The sequence below is a fragment of the Mustela putorius genome, unplaced genomic scaffold (genome assembly GCF_011764305.1).
Source record: "Mustela putorius furo isolate JIRA1106 unplaced genomic scaffold, ASM1176430v1.1 tig00003909_pilon_pilon_pilon, whole genome shotgun sequence".
NCBI classification, from domain to species: domain Eukaryota; kingdom Metazoa; phylum Chordata; class Mammalia; order Carnivora; family Mustelidae; genus Mustela; species Mustela putorius.
Window position 1 is genome coordinate 24,917,818 of NW_025422057.1, and position 14,495 is coordinate 24,932,312.

A 14,495-nucleotide genomic window follows, 5' to 3' on the forward strand; every position below is an offset into this window, starting at 1 on the left:
TCAGTGGGTTAAGCCTCTGCCTTGGGCTCAGGTCATGATCCCAGGGTCCTGGGATGGAGCCCTACATCGGGCTCTCTGCTCAGCAGGGAGCCTGCTTCCCCCTCTCTCTTTGCCAGACTCTCTGCCTACTTGTGATCTCTCTCTCTCTCTCTGTCATATAAATAAATAAATAAAACTTAAAAAAAAAAAAAAAAAAAAGAAAGAAAGAAAGAACAAGAACCACCGCCCGGCCCCATCATTCCACCCAGAGATAAATTTGTAAATATACCAATCACACTAAAAAGACAAGTTCCTTAAGGGCAGAGCTCTGGTCTAGCTGGCTCACAGAGTAGGCGCTCAGTCGTTGTTGAATGAATCAATGAACCCAAGTTGCTTAATGCTTGAAGATGAAGGTTATGTACGGTCTTTACAAACCAGCGGGACCAGAGAACAGACGCGCTCCTTTGAGTAAGTAATAATGATGATAATGGTCATGGGGGCTGACAGTGACTGAAGAGTCACCACGTGCCCACACTACGCTGACCATTTTCCAGGGACTGTTTCATGTTCACCAGACAATGACCCCCCCCTGAGTTCAGTTTTATTATCTCCATTTTATAGGCAAGAAACTGAGCCTAGAAAACTCAATGACTCGCTCAAAGCTCAAAGTGAAGTGACGCAAAGCTTAAAAAATTTAAAAGGTTGCACGGAGAATAATGGTAGAGCAGGAATCAGAAGGAGACCTACACCCTTTCTGTGCCACACCCCTCTGCCACGTGCGCAGTTCCGAGCAGCTGTTACAAGGAAGATTTAAAAACACACATGTACCCTGAAATACTGGCAAAAATATAATAGAAAAATAATGATTGGGGTGGGAGGAGTGAGGAAGTAGGGGCTTCTATTTGTTTCTGTCCCAGGGTTCAGTGTCACACTGTCACCAGCTAGACCCCAAGAGCTGACTTTTACTGCTCACCTGCTTGGACCCAGCCACCGACCTTGGACCCACATTTTTCCTTAAGCCTCTTTGCCTTCTTAACTCAGGCAAAAGACCTCCAAAGGCAATGCATCCCCAGATGGAAACTGAAACTACCCCTTTGGCAGAAACAAGTTCCCGGTTGAAGAGCTCCAGCAGACCCAGACCAATTGGAACTCAGCCCCCAACTCGCATCTGATCAGGTGGACCCTGAAGTGACCCATGGAGTCCAAGAAACTGACATTTACCTTTACCTCATTGAAATACTAAAATCTCTCCCCCAAGGAGGAGCACTAGCGTTATTTGCATCATATATAATGTATGTACAGGCATGTTTCCTGAAGACCCATGAGCAACCTTATGCCCGCCTTTACATACAATGACAAGGTTCCCTTTCTAAATATTAATCCTAAGCCTAAATAAAAGAGACCCATTCACTCTTGCCCAGGGAGTCATGGCTTTGGAAGTTATTCCCTGTGTTCTCCTTATTTGCTGCAAATAAAGTGTCCTTTGTGTGATGACTCCGCCTGGTGTAGTTTCTATCTGTGAGTCACCTGGGAGCAAACTCAGCTTGGTTACAATATAATATACACATTAAGCATTAGCCATTATCAAGAACACAGGATCTTAAAATGCATGGTATATGTCATCTCAATGACCCTTAGGTGCTGTTTTCACACTGAAGACTCAGACTTCCTGGGCTTATTGTAGTAATATGGGCAGTGAGATCTAGAATTTACTTTTTACTTCTCAGCCCAGAGCAAGATGCTGATGTGACCATTTCAGTAAGGAAAGAAATTACTGTCTATCTGGTTAAAGAAAACCTGTTATTAAGCAAATACTTCCTTTATTTAAGTGAATTAAATTTAAATTTCATGGTTCAGCTGGTATTTTTATAAACCTAAGCAGGCTGAAGCTGCATGGCAATATTGGGATTTTGTTTTTTATTGGGAATTTAAGGTATTGAGAACTTTATCTTAAAATAAATTGTTAGCAAAAAAAATAAAAGATAAAGTATTAGCAATAGCATCAAAACTTAAGTCACATCTCTAAATTAAAAAGAAATACTTGAAATTTTGTAAGACACATGACACATTAAGACTCTAAGATATCAGATTTATTATTATTATTATCATCATTTTTTTTAGATTTTATTTATTTATTTGACAGACAGAGATCACAAGCAGGCAGAGAGGCAGGCAGAGAGAGAGAGGAGGAAGCAGGCTCTCTGCTGAGCAGAGAGCCCAATGTGGGGCTCGATCCCAGGACCCTGAGAGCATGACCTGAGCCAAAGGCAGAGGCTTAGACCACTGAGCCAAACAGGTGCCCCCTTTTTATTATTTTTTTTTTAGATTTTATTTGTTTATTTGAAAGAGAGAGAGCAAGCAAGCACCATTGGAGGAAGGCAGAGGGAGAAGCAGACTCCCCACTGAGCAGGGAGCCCAAGGCGGAACTCGATTCTAGGACCCAGGGATCATGACCTGAGCCAAAAGCAGATGCTTGACTGACTGAGCCGCCCAGGCATAAGATATAAGATTTTTTAAATGGCCCCACTGAAAATTTTATAAAATTACAAAGTATATCTGAAAAGTAACTTGTACTAAGCAATGAAGGCAAAATCTAGCAGAGGAACCCTTCCTTGACCTCCTAGAAATGGAATCAATTTAAGAATGTGAGCAGTTGTTAGTTCTTAGTAATGTAACTGAAACAGAAAATTCTTATTCTTCTTGCAAGGTTCTGGAACAGTTTCATTGAAGTGTCAGACGACTGCCAGACAAGTTGCTTAAAGACTGTTACTATCTGCAAGGACTGCCTCTGCATGAATCAAGAACCAGATGCTGGGCAACAAAAACAAAATGCGGAAATAGTATCTTTCTATGCTTATTAAGGTACATTCATTGTCCCTACTGATTGATTTTATATTTTCACTTTAAATAATTTAAAAATTATGACTAGTTCAAACATACTTCACAGTACAGACAGCAATATGAGAAATAAGTTCTCACCACCCAAGTTTAACAAATATGAGCACTTCACCACATTCAATTCTTTCTTAAAAGACATGTATTGGGACATGTGGGTGGCTCAGTGGGTTAAGCCTCTGCCTTCAGCTCAGGTCATGGTCTTAGGGTCCTGGGATTGAGGGGTTTTGGGGCTTTCTGCTCAGCAGGGAGCCTGCTTCCCCCCCACCCCCACCCCTGCCTGCCTCTCTGCCTACTTGTGCCCTCTCTCTCTGTGTCAAATAAATAAAATCTGGGAAAAAAAGACCTGTATTACTACAGTTACAGAATCTTCTGGTTCCCCTCTCTCACCACTATCCTGAAGTTGGTATGTGTTCTTCCTGTCCATTTTAATATTTTAACTAGAGATGTATTTATCCCTTAACATATGTATATTATGTATAGTGCTTTTTAAATTTTTTTTAACATTTACGTAAATGACATATTGTACATATCCTTCTGCAACATGCATTATTTTCACTCACTAGAGTCTTGTGGGGATTTATCCAGGCTGACTTGTTTAGTTTTATTTCATTCATCTTTTTTTTTTTTTAAAGATTTTATTTGTTTATTTGACAGACAGAGATCACAGTAGACAGAGAGGCAGGCAGAGAGAGAGAGGGAAGCAGGCTCCCCGCTGAGCAGAAAGCCCAATGCGGGACTCGATTCCAGGCCCCTGAGATCATGACCTGAGCCGAAGGCAGCGGCTCAACCCTCTGAGCCACCCAGGCACCCTATTTCATTCATCTTTAAGAAAACTGAGGTCTGTCTTAGTCAATTCTGGCTAGTATAATAAGAATTTCATAGGACAAGTAGCTTAAATAACAGATACTTAATTCTTATAGTTCTGGAGTCTGGTAAATCTGAGATCAGAAGGCCAACACGGGTGAGTTCTAGTGAGAACTCTCCCCCTGGTTTCTTCACACAGGTGGGAGGTTGGATAGGGGAAGAGAAAGAGAGAAGAAACAAGCTTCCTCGGGTCTCTTTTTATAAGGGCACTAATCCCATCATGAGGACTCCACCCTCCCAACCTAATTACCACCCAAGGTCCCCACCTCCAAATACCACCACACTGGGGGTTAGGGTTTCAATATAAGAACTTTTGGGGAAGAGGGCTAGAGGTGGGTACACAAACATTCAGTCCATGGCAACGTATAATATATTTAACACTGAACGATTTGACTCTAGTGCCTGGCTTAAACTTCCACCCAGATCAAGATGAAGACCATTTCCGGCACCCACCATTCTTTGTGCCAGCTCCCGGTTTATACTTCTTAGAGGCAACTACTAATATGATCTCTAGCACTATAAATTAATTTTGGCGGTTTTGAACTTTATATAAATGAGCTCATACAGTAGGTGCCCGCTGAGTCTCTTTTTTTGCTCAACATTGTGTCTGCAATTGTTCAGCATCTTGTCCATAGCGGTTGTCGATTCTTTGTTACGGGTCTATCGTGTCCTGCTATATGACTAATGCCATTTATTGATTCACTCAGCTGTGGTGCACATCAGAGTGGCTTTCAGTTTTGAGTAATTATGAAAAATGCTGCTTAAATACTTCAGTACATTTTTTCTGGCAGACATATACACTAATTTCTCTTGGATCTATACTCGGAGTAAAATTATAGGGTCATAGTAGCAGCAAACAGAGTTGAGTAGTTGCAACAGATTGTATGGCCCCTAAAAGTAAAAAATATTCACTACTGTTCAGTTAATGAAAACTTGTCCTGTGTCAGACATTGTTCTCAGCACGGGGATGGGTCATGATGAGAAAAGAGACCAACAACCCTGTGCTAATAGGGCTGGCATTCTCATGTTTTAATAATATCATGACTTCATAATCAGATATCATCTACATGGTTTCTTGGCTCTCTATTGGTGAGTTTTCTGTTTTGTTTCTAAAAATCTGAACAGTGGCAATTCATCATGTCTTAAGCAGGGTAGACACATGGCTAAGTTTTGGCCTGAAAGGGTGGGATTTTCCAAGGATCTGCTGGCACAGAAGGTCCAGTTCCTGCCACAGTAAATGGCATCTTCCAAGTGGAAATTACAGATCCCTCCTCATGAGCACCTCCCATCTCCTGGAATATTCTTGCAATGGGCCCAGACAGGATGCTTTGCACTTGTAGCCTGGGCCTGGCCAGCAGACAGCCTTGTAAGTCAGCAGTGGTCACCCCCAGCTGCAAGGTCAATGTGCAGTAATCCATGGCCTAGAGCTATTTCCTTGGAAGGAATGATTGGTTTTATGTAAGTTCAAACTTTTGATACGCCTCCTAAGAAGTTAACTATTCAGAAAACTTCTTCCTTTCCCAAAAATTAAAAAAAAAGGAGAGAAAACTTCAAAAAATAGGAAACATCTGACCTCCATGAAAGTTAAAAAAAAAATATTTTAAATTTTATATTAAAAGATATATTAAATATATTTACATTAAAAGATATTTTAAGACTTCGAAGTTATAGCCATGTAAGTTACTTCTACTCATAGGAAGTATGTGAGTGACATTATCCAAGTATGGAAAAGCACGAAATAAAAGATGATTCAGAAAACATTGTTTTCAATCCATGTAATAACACCTTACTTTGAATGTAGAGAAAGAAGTGCATGTGTAATAGAAAATTTATTTCTCCCAGCCCTCATTAAATAAATGCTGAACAAATATTTTAAAAATAGAGATTGGAAGGGGTCCCAAAGTCTTGATTTTTCTTTGTCTAACTCATCGTTTCCTCCACCTAGACTGTGAACTCCACAAAGGTGGACATTATTGTTTTCACTAAATTCCCATTTGTTGAGGCACCTCAGTGGCTCAGTCAGATGAATGTCGGCCTTCAGCTCAGGTCATGATCCTGGGATGGAGTCCCATGTCAGGCTCCTTCTTCAGCCTGCTTTTCCCTCTCCCTCTGCTGTTCCCTGGCTTCTGCTCTCTGACTCTCTCTCTCTCTCTCTGTCCAATGGATGGATAAAATCCTAAAAAAAAAAAAAATCCCATTTGTGGAGTAAATACATGAGCATGATGTTCACTCAGCACAATTCCTGGCACAGCACACAGTAGGAGCTTACTAAATAATTGCTGAGAGGGGCACCTAGATGGCTCAGTTTGCTAAGTGACTGACTCTTGATTTCAGCTCAGGTCATGAGCTTAGCGCGGAGATCGAGGCCCATGTTGGGTTCCGCAGTCTGCTTAAGATTCTCTCTCCCTTTGCTCCTCTCCCCACTTACATGCTCTCTCTTCAAATAAATAAAATCTTTTAAAAATTACTGTAGGGGCACCGCGGTGGTTCAGTCAGTTTAGCATCTGTCTTCAGCTAAGGTCATGATCCCAGAGTCCTGGGATCCAGCCCTGTGTTGGGCTTCCTGCTCAGAAGGGAGTCTGCTTCTCCCTCTCCCTCTGCCCCTCCCCCCCTCATACTTGTGCTCTTTCTTTCTTTCAAATAAATAAAATCTTTTAAAAAAAATTGATGGTGATGATAATGATGACAGCTAAAGGGGACTTTTGATATTGACTAGGTCAGTGCCCATGAATTACAGACTAAAAAAAAAAGTTAGAAAACCAGATACCACCACCATCCCCCTAGTTGTACAGTCCAAGAACCTACAACTGACCTTAGCACCTCTGTTTTCCTCATCCCTGACCAACATCACCAAACAGAGGCCATTCTACCTCCAACAGTTTCCCTCACTTCACCCCAACATCATCATCCTACTCCAAGCTATTGTCCTCTGTTGTAGCGCACTGCAGAATTTCTAGCTGTCCCCCTCATCCACTGGGCCCTTGACCAGGGGACCATAGTGATCCTTTCAAAATGCATGTTAAAAAAAAATATTATGACAGAAGGACATGTGCACTATAGAATTTTAAAATTTTTAAATAAGTAAATAAGTTAATTTTTAAAAAGATTTTATTTATTTATTTGACAGGCAGAGAGGCAGAGAGAGAGGGGGAAGCAGGCTCCCCGCTGAGCAGAGAGCCTGATGTGGGGCTTGATCCCAGGACCCTGAGATCATGACCCGAGCTGAAGGCAGAGGCTTAACCCACTGAGCCACCCAGACGCCCCGGTAAATAAGTTAATTTTTAAAATTTAAGATTTTACAGTCCCACCCCCAGGGATGATGACCATTCATACTTTAGTCCGTTTGCCTCGCCTTGATAACATTTGTCACAATTTTAATTCTTCGCTTATCTGTATGATTTTTTAAACAATGTAGATCTTCCATAAAGGTGCTAAAATTCTCTGACCATAAGAACTTAGGTCTGGTTTGCCCCACATGTAGCCTCAGTTCCTGGCAGAGTGGGTAACCTGTTGATAACTTAGATATTCCCTGAGTGAATAAATAAACAAATGAAATCCTTGAAAAAGTAAACAATTCAGTAGGTGTGTTCTGGGGTGTGTGGGTCCCTCACAGCAGCCTTTTTGTTTTGAGGGTGGGTTGGCTCTTGAGAGAGATGTTTATAATCCATGACTGCACCCCACGATAATTGACTGGCTCAGGGTGGACACATGACTGAAGCTAGGTCAATGTGATTGCATTTCCTGGGAACTGGGGACTAAAGAAGCAGCCAGTGGGTCTCAGGTGTGTTTGGAATTGGGGGACTGGGTACGGGGTACTTTTGCTAGGTGGGTGATGAAGCAGAGAAAAACAGTCTGCAGACAGAGAAAAATAAAACAGAGCACACGGTGCTAAGCAGAGATAAGGGATGGGGAAAATGAGCATGTTCTCAAAGATTTGCTACTTCTTGGTTCCACTGAGACGCCCAATGTCTGTGGGTAAGGAGACACCACTGTATATGGGAAATAAAGCCCCTTCTTTTTTTTTAGCTGGCCTAGCTCAATTTTTAGTACTTGTAAACCGGTCTTAACTAAGGTATGCACTATTCATATAGTAAGCAGTAAGAGTCATCAAAGTGATCATAGTAACCTGCCTAGGGCAACACCTTGTTGGCAGTCCGAATCCCAGCCAGAGTCACCTACATGGGAAAACCAGGAAAGCTTCCTCTGCCTGCTCTAGCCTATGGGGATAAGCAATGAATCAATGAGGAGGTTATCTTCTGCTTGGGACAGAGCAGGCAGCAGGGAAGCTAGAGTCAGACCCGATTTTCAGAGTCTGGAATCTTTCACCTGAAATAGACCTATGGGTTCAAACAGGATGAAATGATTTCTTCATTAGTAATTTCTATGACATTTTTGAATACAGAACTGAAAAAAGGAAAAAAAATAAAAGAGGGTCATACCAAAACCAGACTCATTTTTGGTTATTTGTGGCTTCAGGCTATTTAAAGAAACTGCCTTTGAATTCCCCAAGGGATTTTTTTTTTTTTTTTTTAAATTTCCTGTTCTTTTTGCCATCCAGTGGCCAACTTAGGGTTTGCCGGCTTCTGGAAAATCCAGGGGATTTTGAAAAAGAAAATCTTTGGTGGCTTATGGTTAAATGGAACTATGCAGACTGATCTTTTATATAAGATGTTGCTGGTAACCCCCTACCAGGCAGGAGTACACCCGAAGGCCTCTTCAGTAGCTGAGATAGATGTATAAAGTTGTCCACACTCCCATCCTGAGGGTCTTAAAACACAATGCACTGGTTTGGGGACCAGACGTCTGGAGTTACAGAATGATACTTTTTTCTCTCGGCAACCCTAATTGTGTCCTTGTCCTCCTCGGCCATGCAAGTCATCAGATTTCCCTTTGGTATTCCAGGGACTTGGTCATTTAATAAGTCTAGAACTTGCAGGTGATTCTATCAAAAAATCCTGCTACCTAAGAACCATTGCGGGTCAAGGCTAAGACAGGAGGCTGAGACTGTCAATGACACCAGGAAAAGAAGCCTGTAGAGATTGTGTTGATATTCTTACTGTGCTGGGAGGCAGACAGAGGTGGTTTTTCCCAACTGATGGTTTGGCAAGCAGGAGGGGCCTGTTATTATGGCTCGCTTCTTGAAGAGTGGTGCTGAATAGGGAAGTTCCAGCACCTCGTCTCGATCCCATTCTGTGGCAACCAAAGAGAGGCGAAGTCTGGCCAGCAATTTACCTTTTTCTGGAGAAAATGGAAATTGGCCTCACTGTCTATTCCAAATTAAGAAGGGACTGACTATCCTTAACACACTCCCCAAACACAAGATGACTATGGCTGATCTGAAAGAGAGAGAGGGACAGAAAAAGAAGGATGAAAAGAAAGAGAGAGAGAGAAGCATGAACACCCTGGATGCTCATAGTCTATCAACTGGCAGGTCATGCATGCCTGGCCTGAGGTCAGCTGAGGGTGGCAAAGGAGAGATACCTTGGGGCCAGCTGCTGGAGTTAAAGGTGCTAAAACCACTTTGACCAGGAGGGGGCCCCAAATCTCACTCAAATGTACACATCTCCAGGCAAGAGTACACCTACACCTCAAATTACATAGTAGTTTTCCACAGTCCTATGGCATGGAAGGGACCAGAAAGATCATCAGAGACCCAGAGAAGGAAAGTGACATCAGTGTCACAAGGCTGGATTACGGTTGAGCAGAACTAGAAACCAGGTGGGTTAAGTTCTGCCTCAGATCTCAGAAGTTGAAAAAGACAACCGTTTCTTGAGTACCTGGAACGTATAGACCCTTGTGTTGGATGTGGGGTGGGGGTGGGGTGACGGGTGGCCCGCTGCTATGGTGGCGGCGGGGAGGGAGGGGATGGTGCCAGAGTCCGTGTCCACAGCCTCCCAGACCCTCCCAGGCTTCTGACCGGTTTGGAAGGCACCATCCAAGCACCCCGAAGTTACAGAGCAATAAGAGAAGTCGATACAGTTGCCGTGGAGCGGCTCAGAGCAATGTATGATAAGCAGCCAAAGGAGTGGTTAGCAATTGCCATAAATGTTCTGAAAAGGAGAGAGAGTGGTGCTGTGCCTTTGTTTAGCATGTAACTGTTTTCAGTGCTTTCCTGTGTTTGGTTTCTTCGGGGCAGTCCTGAAGACTTCATGGAAGAGGAAGCAGGGTGGTCTCTGTGTCTGGGGAACTGATAGGATTTCCGGAGAGACGCACAGGGTCCCTGCCCTTGAGAGACGTCCTGCCTTGATGGGCGCGCGGGGGGGGGGGCACATAGTCACGTAATGCTTGTGTGAATGGAGGATTGGAATGAGGGACTCGGGGTTCAAGGAGGAGCAACGTTCTGGGTCTGCAGGTGTTAGTCAGTGCACTGCGTGTGCTCTCAAACTCTTCTTACCCATGAATAGGCTCCTAAGCATGGGACGGGCTGGGGAGAGAAAGACAGCTGACCAGGGACTGCCTGGCTCTGTAGCATCAGATGACTTGCTTAGCTTCTCTCTGCCTCAGCTTGCTCCTCTCTAAAATCAGGGGAATAGAAAACTTCTCGGATGCCTTCCAGCTGGAAGTTCCTTTATTCTAAGCATCTTAACAAAGATCTGTTTTTGACAAACCGGATTCTCAGATACCCATCAGGCTGAAGCTTCCTTTTGAGTCCTCTTTCCCTTATTTATCCTAAACTTTTGTTTGGCACGTTTATGATTATATTGTATCATTTGAACACACACAAGGTCCTTGGACTGACATCATCCCCCATTCATAGATGGAAGGGGCAAAATGGGGGTTTACCTACTCTTCTCCAGCACCAGATCCTGGAGCAGATGCTTTCGACACAGAGCGGCCACTGTACCTGCTCTGTGCCAGGTCTCCTGGGGTATTGAACAGGGGAGACAGAGTTCCCTCTCCAGGGGCTTTTGGCCAGTCTCAGTCATTGCTAGGGTGTGCCGGGCACTCACGAAAACTGTGCTAAACAGAAATAAGTGCCTAAAGCACTCTCGGGAACGAGATCTGTGTGAGGTTCAAATGACCCTAGCAAGAAAGAAGAGCTGTACCATTTTACACTCACAGCCTCTTGAACAAAGGGCTCTAGGACGGAAGAGATCTGCGCTCCTCTGACCTGCCTCCACTGCCCCGGTCGAAATTACTTCTGTCCAACTAACTATGCCCAGAGACTTCGGCACCATGGGGCTGGGGTGGGTGTTGCCATTCTGTGGCTCTCTTTAATTGAGGTAATTCAGGAGCACAGGGGGAAGCTGGGCGTACTCAAGTTGTATGTCAAGACCCTGAATTTAAGGGAGTCCTCGTGGGTCCCCTCCGTCTTTGGGAGTTTTGTACTATTGCTCAATAAACCGTACTATCACTCAGTCAACTTTGCTTTGCTGCCCACCAAAAGAAAAAAAAAAACAAACCCTGAATTTAAGAGATGTCAGGTTGTCTGGGGTCTCTTAGGCTGGGAAAAGACCAACCCCTTGTCAGCCAGCACAAAGTCACTAGAGCAGTGGAGGAGGATGGAGGTTTCAGTCCGGTCGCCTTGTGCTAAGAGTCATGTTCAGTGTGGATCCTAGTCTAGAAGAAAGAAGGTGGGTAGGAAGCCACTGGTGCCTCTTAGGTGAGCCCACTACTCTGACTCAAAAGGGGACCCAGGACAAGCCAACCCTCCTGCTCGTCTTTCCCTCCAACAGCTGAACACCAGCTCTCCTCACCAGGGGCTTCTCAGGCTTACGTAGCACTTCCAGAATGCCTTGAGGTCCACAAAGGAAGAGTGGCTGGGTGCCATTGTGAATCCTTTTACAGTGGCTTTTCCACAGGCTTTTTTGATTCATCGTCAGAGGCCCTCCCAGATTCCCAGGTCCCAGCCCTCCCCTTGAGGGGAGCTCAGTGCTGAGGGCCTATCCCAGGCATACCATCCCTGAGCATCATTGCCAGATCACCTTCTCCCGGGTGCCTGCCCTAGCACTCACCAGGGTTTCCAACATCTCTGATAGAGATGCCCTGTGCCCAATGTCAAGATCACTCACTGCCTGGATGTCCCACAATCATTCTTCTCTCGATTTCCTTCTCCTGTGCCTTGCCCCCTTCCTTCACCCTTGCAGTGGTGGACACTGTCCTCCTCATCCTCTGCCGGTCTCCAGCTGGTTTGGGCTTCAGGTTACACATGTTACTTCTCCTCACTTCATTTTTTCTTCTCCCCCTGATCATTCGTTCAACAGATTCTCATACAGTAACTACTACCATGTACAAGGTACTGTGCTTGGCTATCAGAAGAGTGCCAAGGGGTATAAGATGACTGATAGCTTGTCCCTGGTCGTGAGGTGCTTTCAGAGGAAATGAAGTCTGTTAGGGACGAACACAACTGAATCCTGGAAGAGTTCAGAGGAGACAGGGTATTCCAAGGTGTTCCAAACTCTGCCCATGCTCCACGGCCCAGCACAGGGGCAGCCTCCTCCAGGAAGCTCCCCTTGACTGCTCTAAGCCTTTGTTTCCTGGAGTCCTAATGCACATTTTATTAGATATGACTTAACAATATCTCTGTTTCTCAACTGGACTCCCTACTCTTGGAGAGAAGGGATAAGCATTTGTCAGTTGGATTCAGTTTTCAGTTCCACAAACATTAATAGCCTTCTCTCACTCTCTTCTGTCTTAACATCTTATAAACTAGCACAGATGAGTTCTTTAGTTGACACATTATTTATTTTTGAAATGTCAAAATCGATACCAGCTAATTATGAAAAACAAAGAACTCAAAACTATGCCCCCAGGAGTAACTACTGCACAGAGTTTGGAGTATATGCAGGAAGAAATCTTAAAAGACCATTTAATTCAACATCCACAGTTGACAAATGAGAACCTTAAGGTGACTTTAATATTTGCGGGATTAAGTTAAGTGATTTGCTCGAGGTTAAATATTTAGACAGTGGTGTTCTAGCATCTTTTATCAAGAAGGATGGAGGAATAGTGGGGTACTCTGTACCAAGCAAATGTGTGAATAATCTTAGAAGGGTACATGGGTTCTGACAGTACAGAGAAGAAACTTAATACAATAAGGTCATAAAACTCTTTGTCCGCATTTCAGATGTTTCACATTGGCCCACGGTCACAAAGCTTTATTGTGTTTATGAAACAATAGAATTAATTATGAAAATACTACCTCTTTAAATATTTGAAATTAGAATGAAAAAGGATAGATGTAATAGATGAGGAGGGTGCATAAATTCAATTAAATAGTAATTGTGCTTCAAGTCCTGGGATGGATAAGTGGCCACAAGTCAGTTTTCCAGACCAGAGAGAGAAGTGGTGAGAAATCCAGAGCCTGGGGCCAGTGATGAACAGGGGCGCAGAGTGGAGGGCCAGCCTAGTGGATTTTCCCACCATTGTGTGGTCCCTTCCCTCCTCGCCAGCCTGGGGAGGGTCCCAGTGGAGCCCGGGTTTAAGGCAGTGGTGTTATGCAGTATCTTGTAACCTCGCTGGTAGATGATGTCACAGGTTAGTTACACGGGCCCAGATCGATGGACGACTCAGGCAGTGGATCAATCACATTTCCGGGGAGAATTCACCCTTTGTGACCCGCAGGGGGCCAGGTGGTTTATCACAAGAGGCTCTGGTTTGAAGGATTTAATGCCGGCCCTTTCCCCATCCCCGTCTTCTCCTCGGGGAGCCTGGGCAGGCACAGCGGGGTAATAAACTACTTTTCATTACAAGGGTCTGGGGATATGAGTGGGAAGGGGACGTAAAGGTGGGGACAAAAAGGCACAAATCCGCTCCACGACGGAAAGCCAGGACGGGGGCCCGCTGGGTTCACTTCCCCCCGCCCCTCCTCCCTCCGAAGCCACCTCGAGTTTCTGCGCCGGGAGAAGTAACCCAGTGCGGTGCCAGGCCTCGGGCTGCGCTCTGGGCGGGGTGGGGGCGCGTCGGCGCGCCCTGGCCTCGCGGGCCGGGCTGCAGCCCCCTCCCCGCCGCCCCGAGCCCCTCCCCCGGGCCTGGAGCCCCTCCCCGCGCTCTTCCCCTCTCTCCCCTCCCCTCCCTTCCCTTCCCTGCCGGCCCGGCCCTGCCTCCGCCTCCTGCGCCCACAGCCTCAGCCAGCGCCGAGCCCCCCGGAGCCGGAGCGCGGCGAAGGGGCGCCGTCAGCCCCTCCCCAGCGCGCTGACAGCAGGCTCCGGGGCCCCCGCCCAGTCCCGTAGCCGGCGGGACACACCCCCGCCCCTCCTCCGCTCCGCCAGTTCCCGCCGGACCCACCGGGCGGCGGACGGCGGAGAGAGCGGGCCGGCGAGGCGGAGAGCGGCGGCGGCGGCGGCGGCGCGGGAGGGAAGGGGCGCGCGGCAGGCCCACGGGGAGCCGCCCGGAGCGCACGGAGCCCGCGTGCCCTCCCGGACCGTCCCCGCCCCGGGGCCGTACCTGTGGGCGCCGGGAGCCCGGGCAGCGGCGCGCCGGGCCGGAGTGGCGGGTGGCTCCGGGACCCGGGAAGCGGGAGAACAAGCGGGAGCCCAACCGGGATGAGAAGGTGACGCCGCCGGAGGGCGCCACTCGCTTTGTGGGGGGAAGATGCTGGCCTACTGCGTGCAAGATGCCACGGTGGTGGACGTGGAGAAGCGGAGGAACCCCTCCAAGCACTACGTGAGTACTGTCCCTACCGACCCCTGCGGGGTTTGACCAGAGACCCCCGGGAGGACCCCCCCCCTCCCCTCCGGCGGGGCCCTCGCCCCACCCGCTAAGCCCCGGAGCTGAATGCCCACAGGGCAGCCCTCGGCTGTGGAGTTTTCTTC

At 46.4% G+C, this 14,495-nt stretch overlaps 1 protein-coding gene across 2 annotated transcripts in view; it reads left to right on the top strand.

Moving 5' to 3' along the window:
- The first annotated feature begins 13,761 nt into the window (after positions 1 to 13,761).
- Positions 13,762 to 14,495, top strand: part of SH3PXD2A (SH3 and PX domains 2A) — a 231,916-nt gene continuing 231,182 nt past the window's right edge. For both annotated transcript variants that reach the window (XM_004749332.3, XM_004749334.3), the window contains exon 1: positions 13,762 to 14,346. In XM_004749332.3, coding sequence (XP_004749389.1) covers positions 14,275 to 14,346 — 72 coding nt within the window. In that variant the 5' untranslated portion in view covers positions 13,762 to 14,274. The remainder of the gene's footprint in view (positions 14,347 to 14,495) is intronic.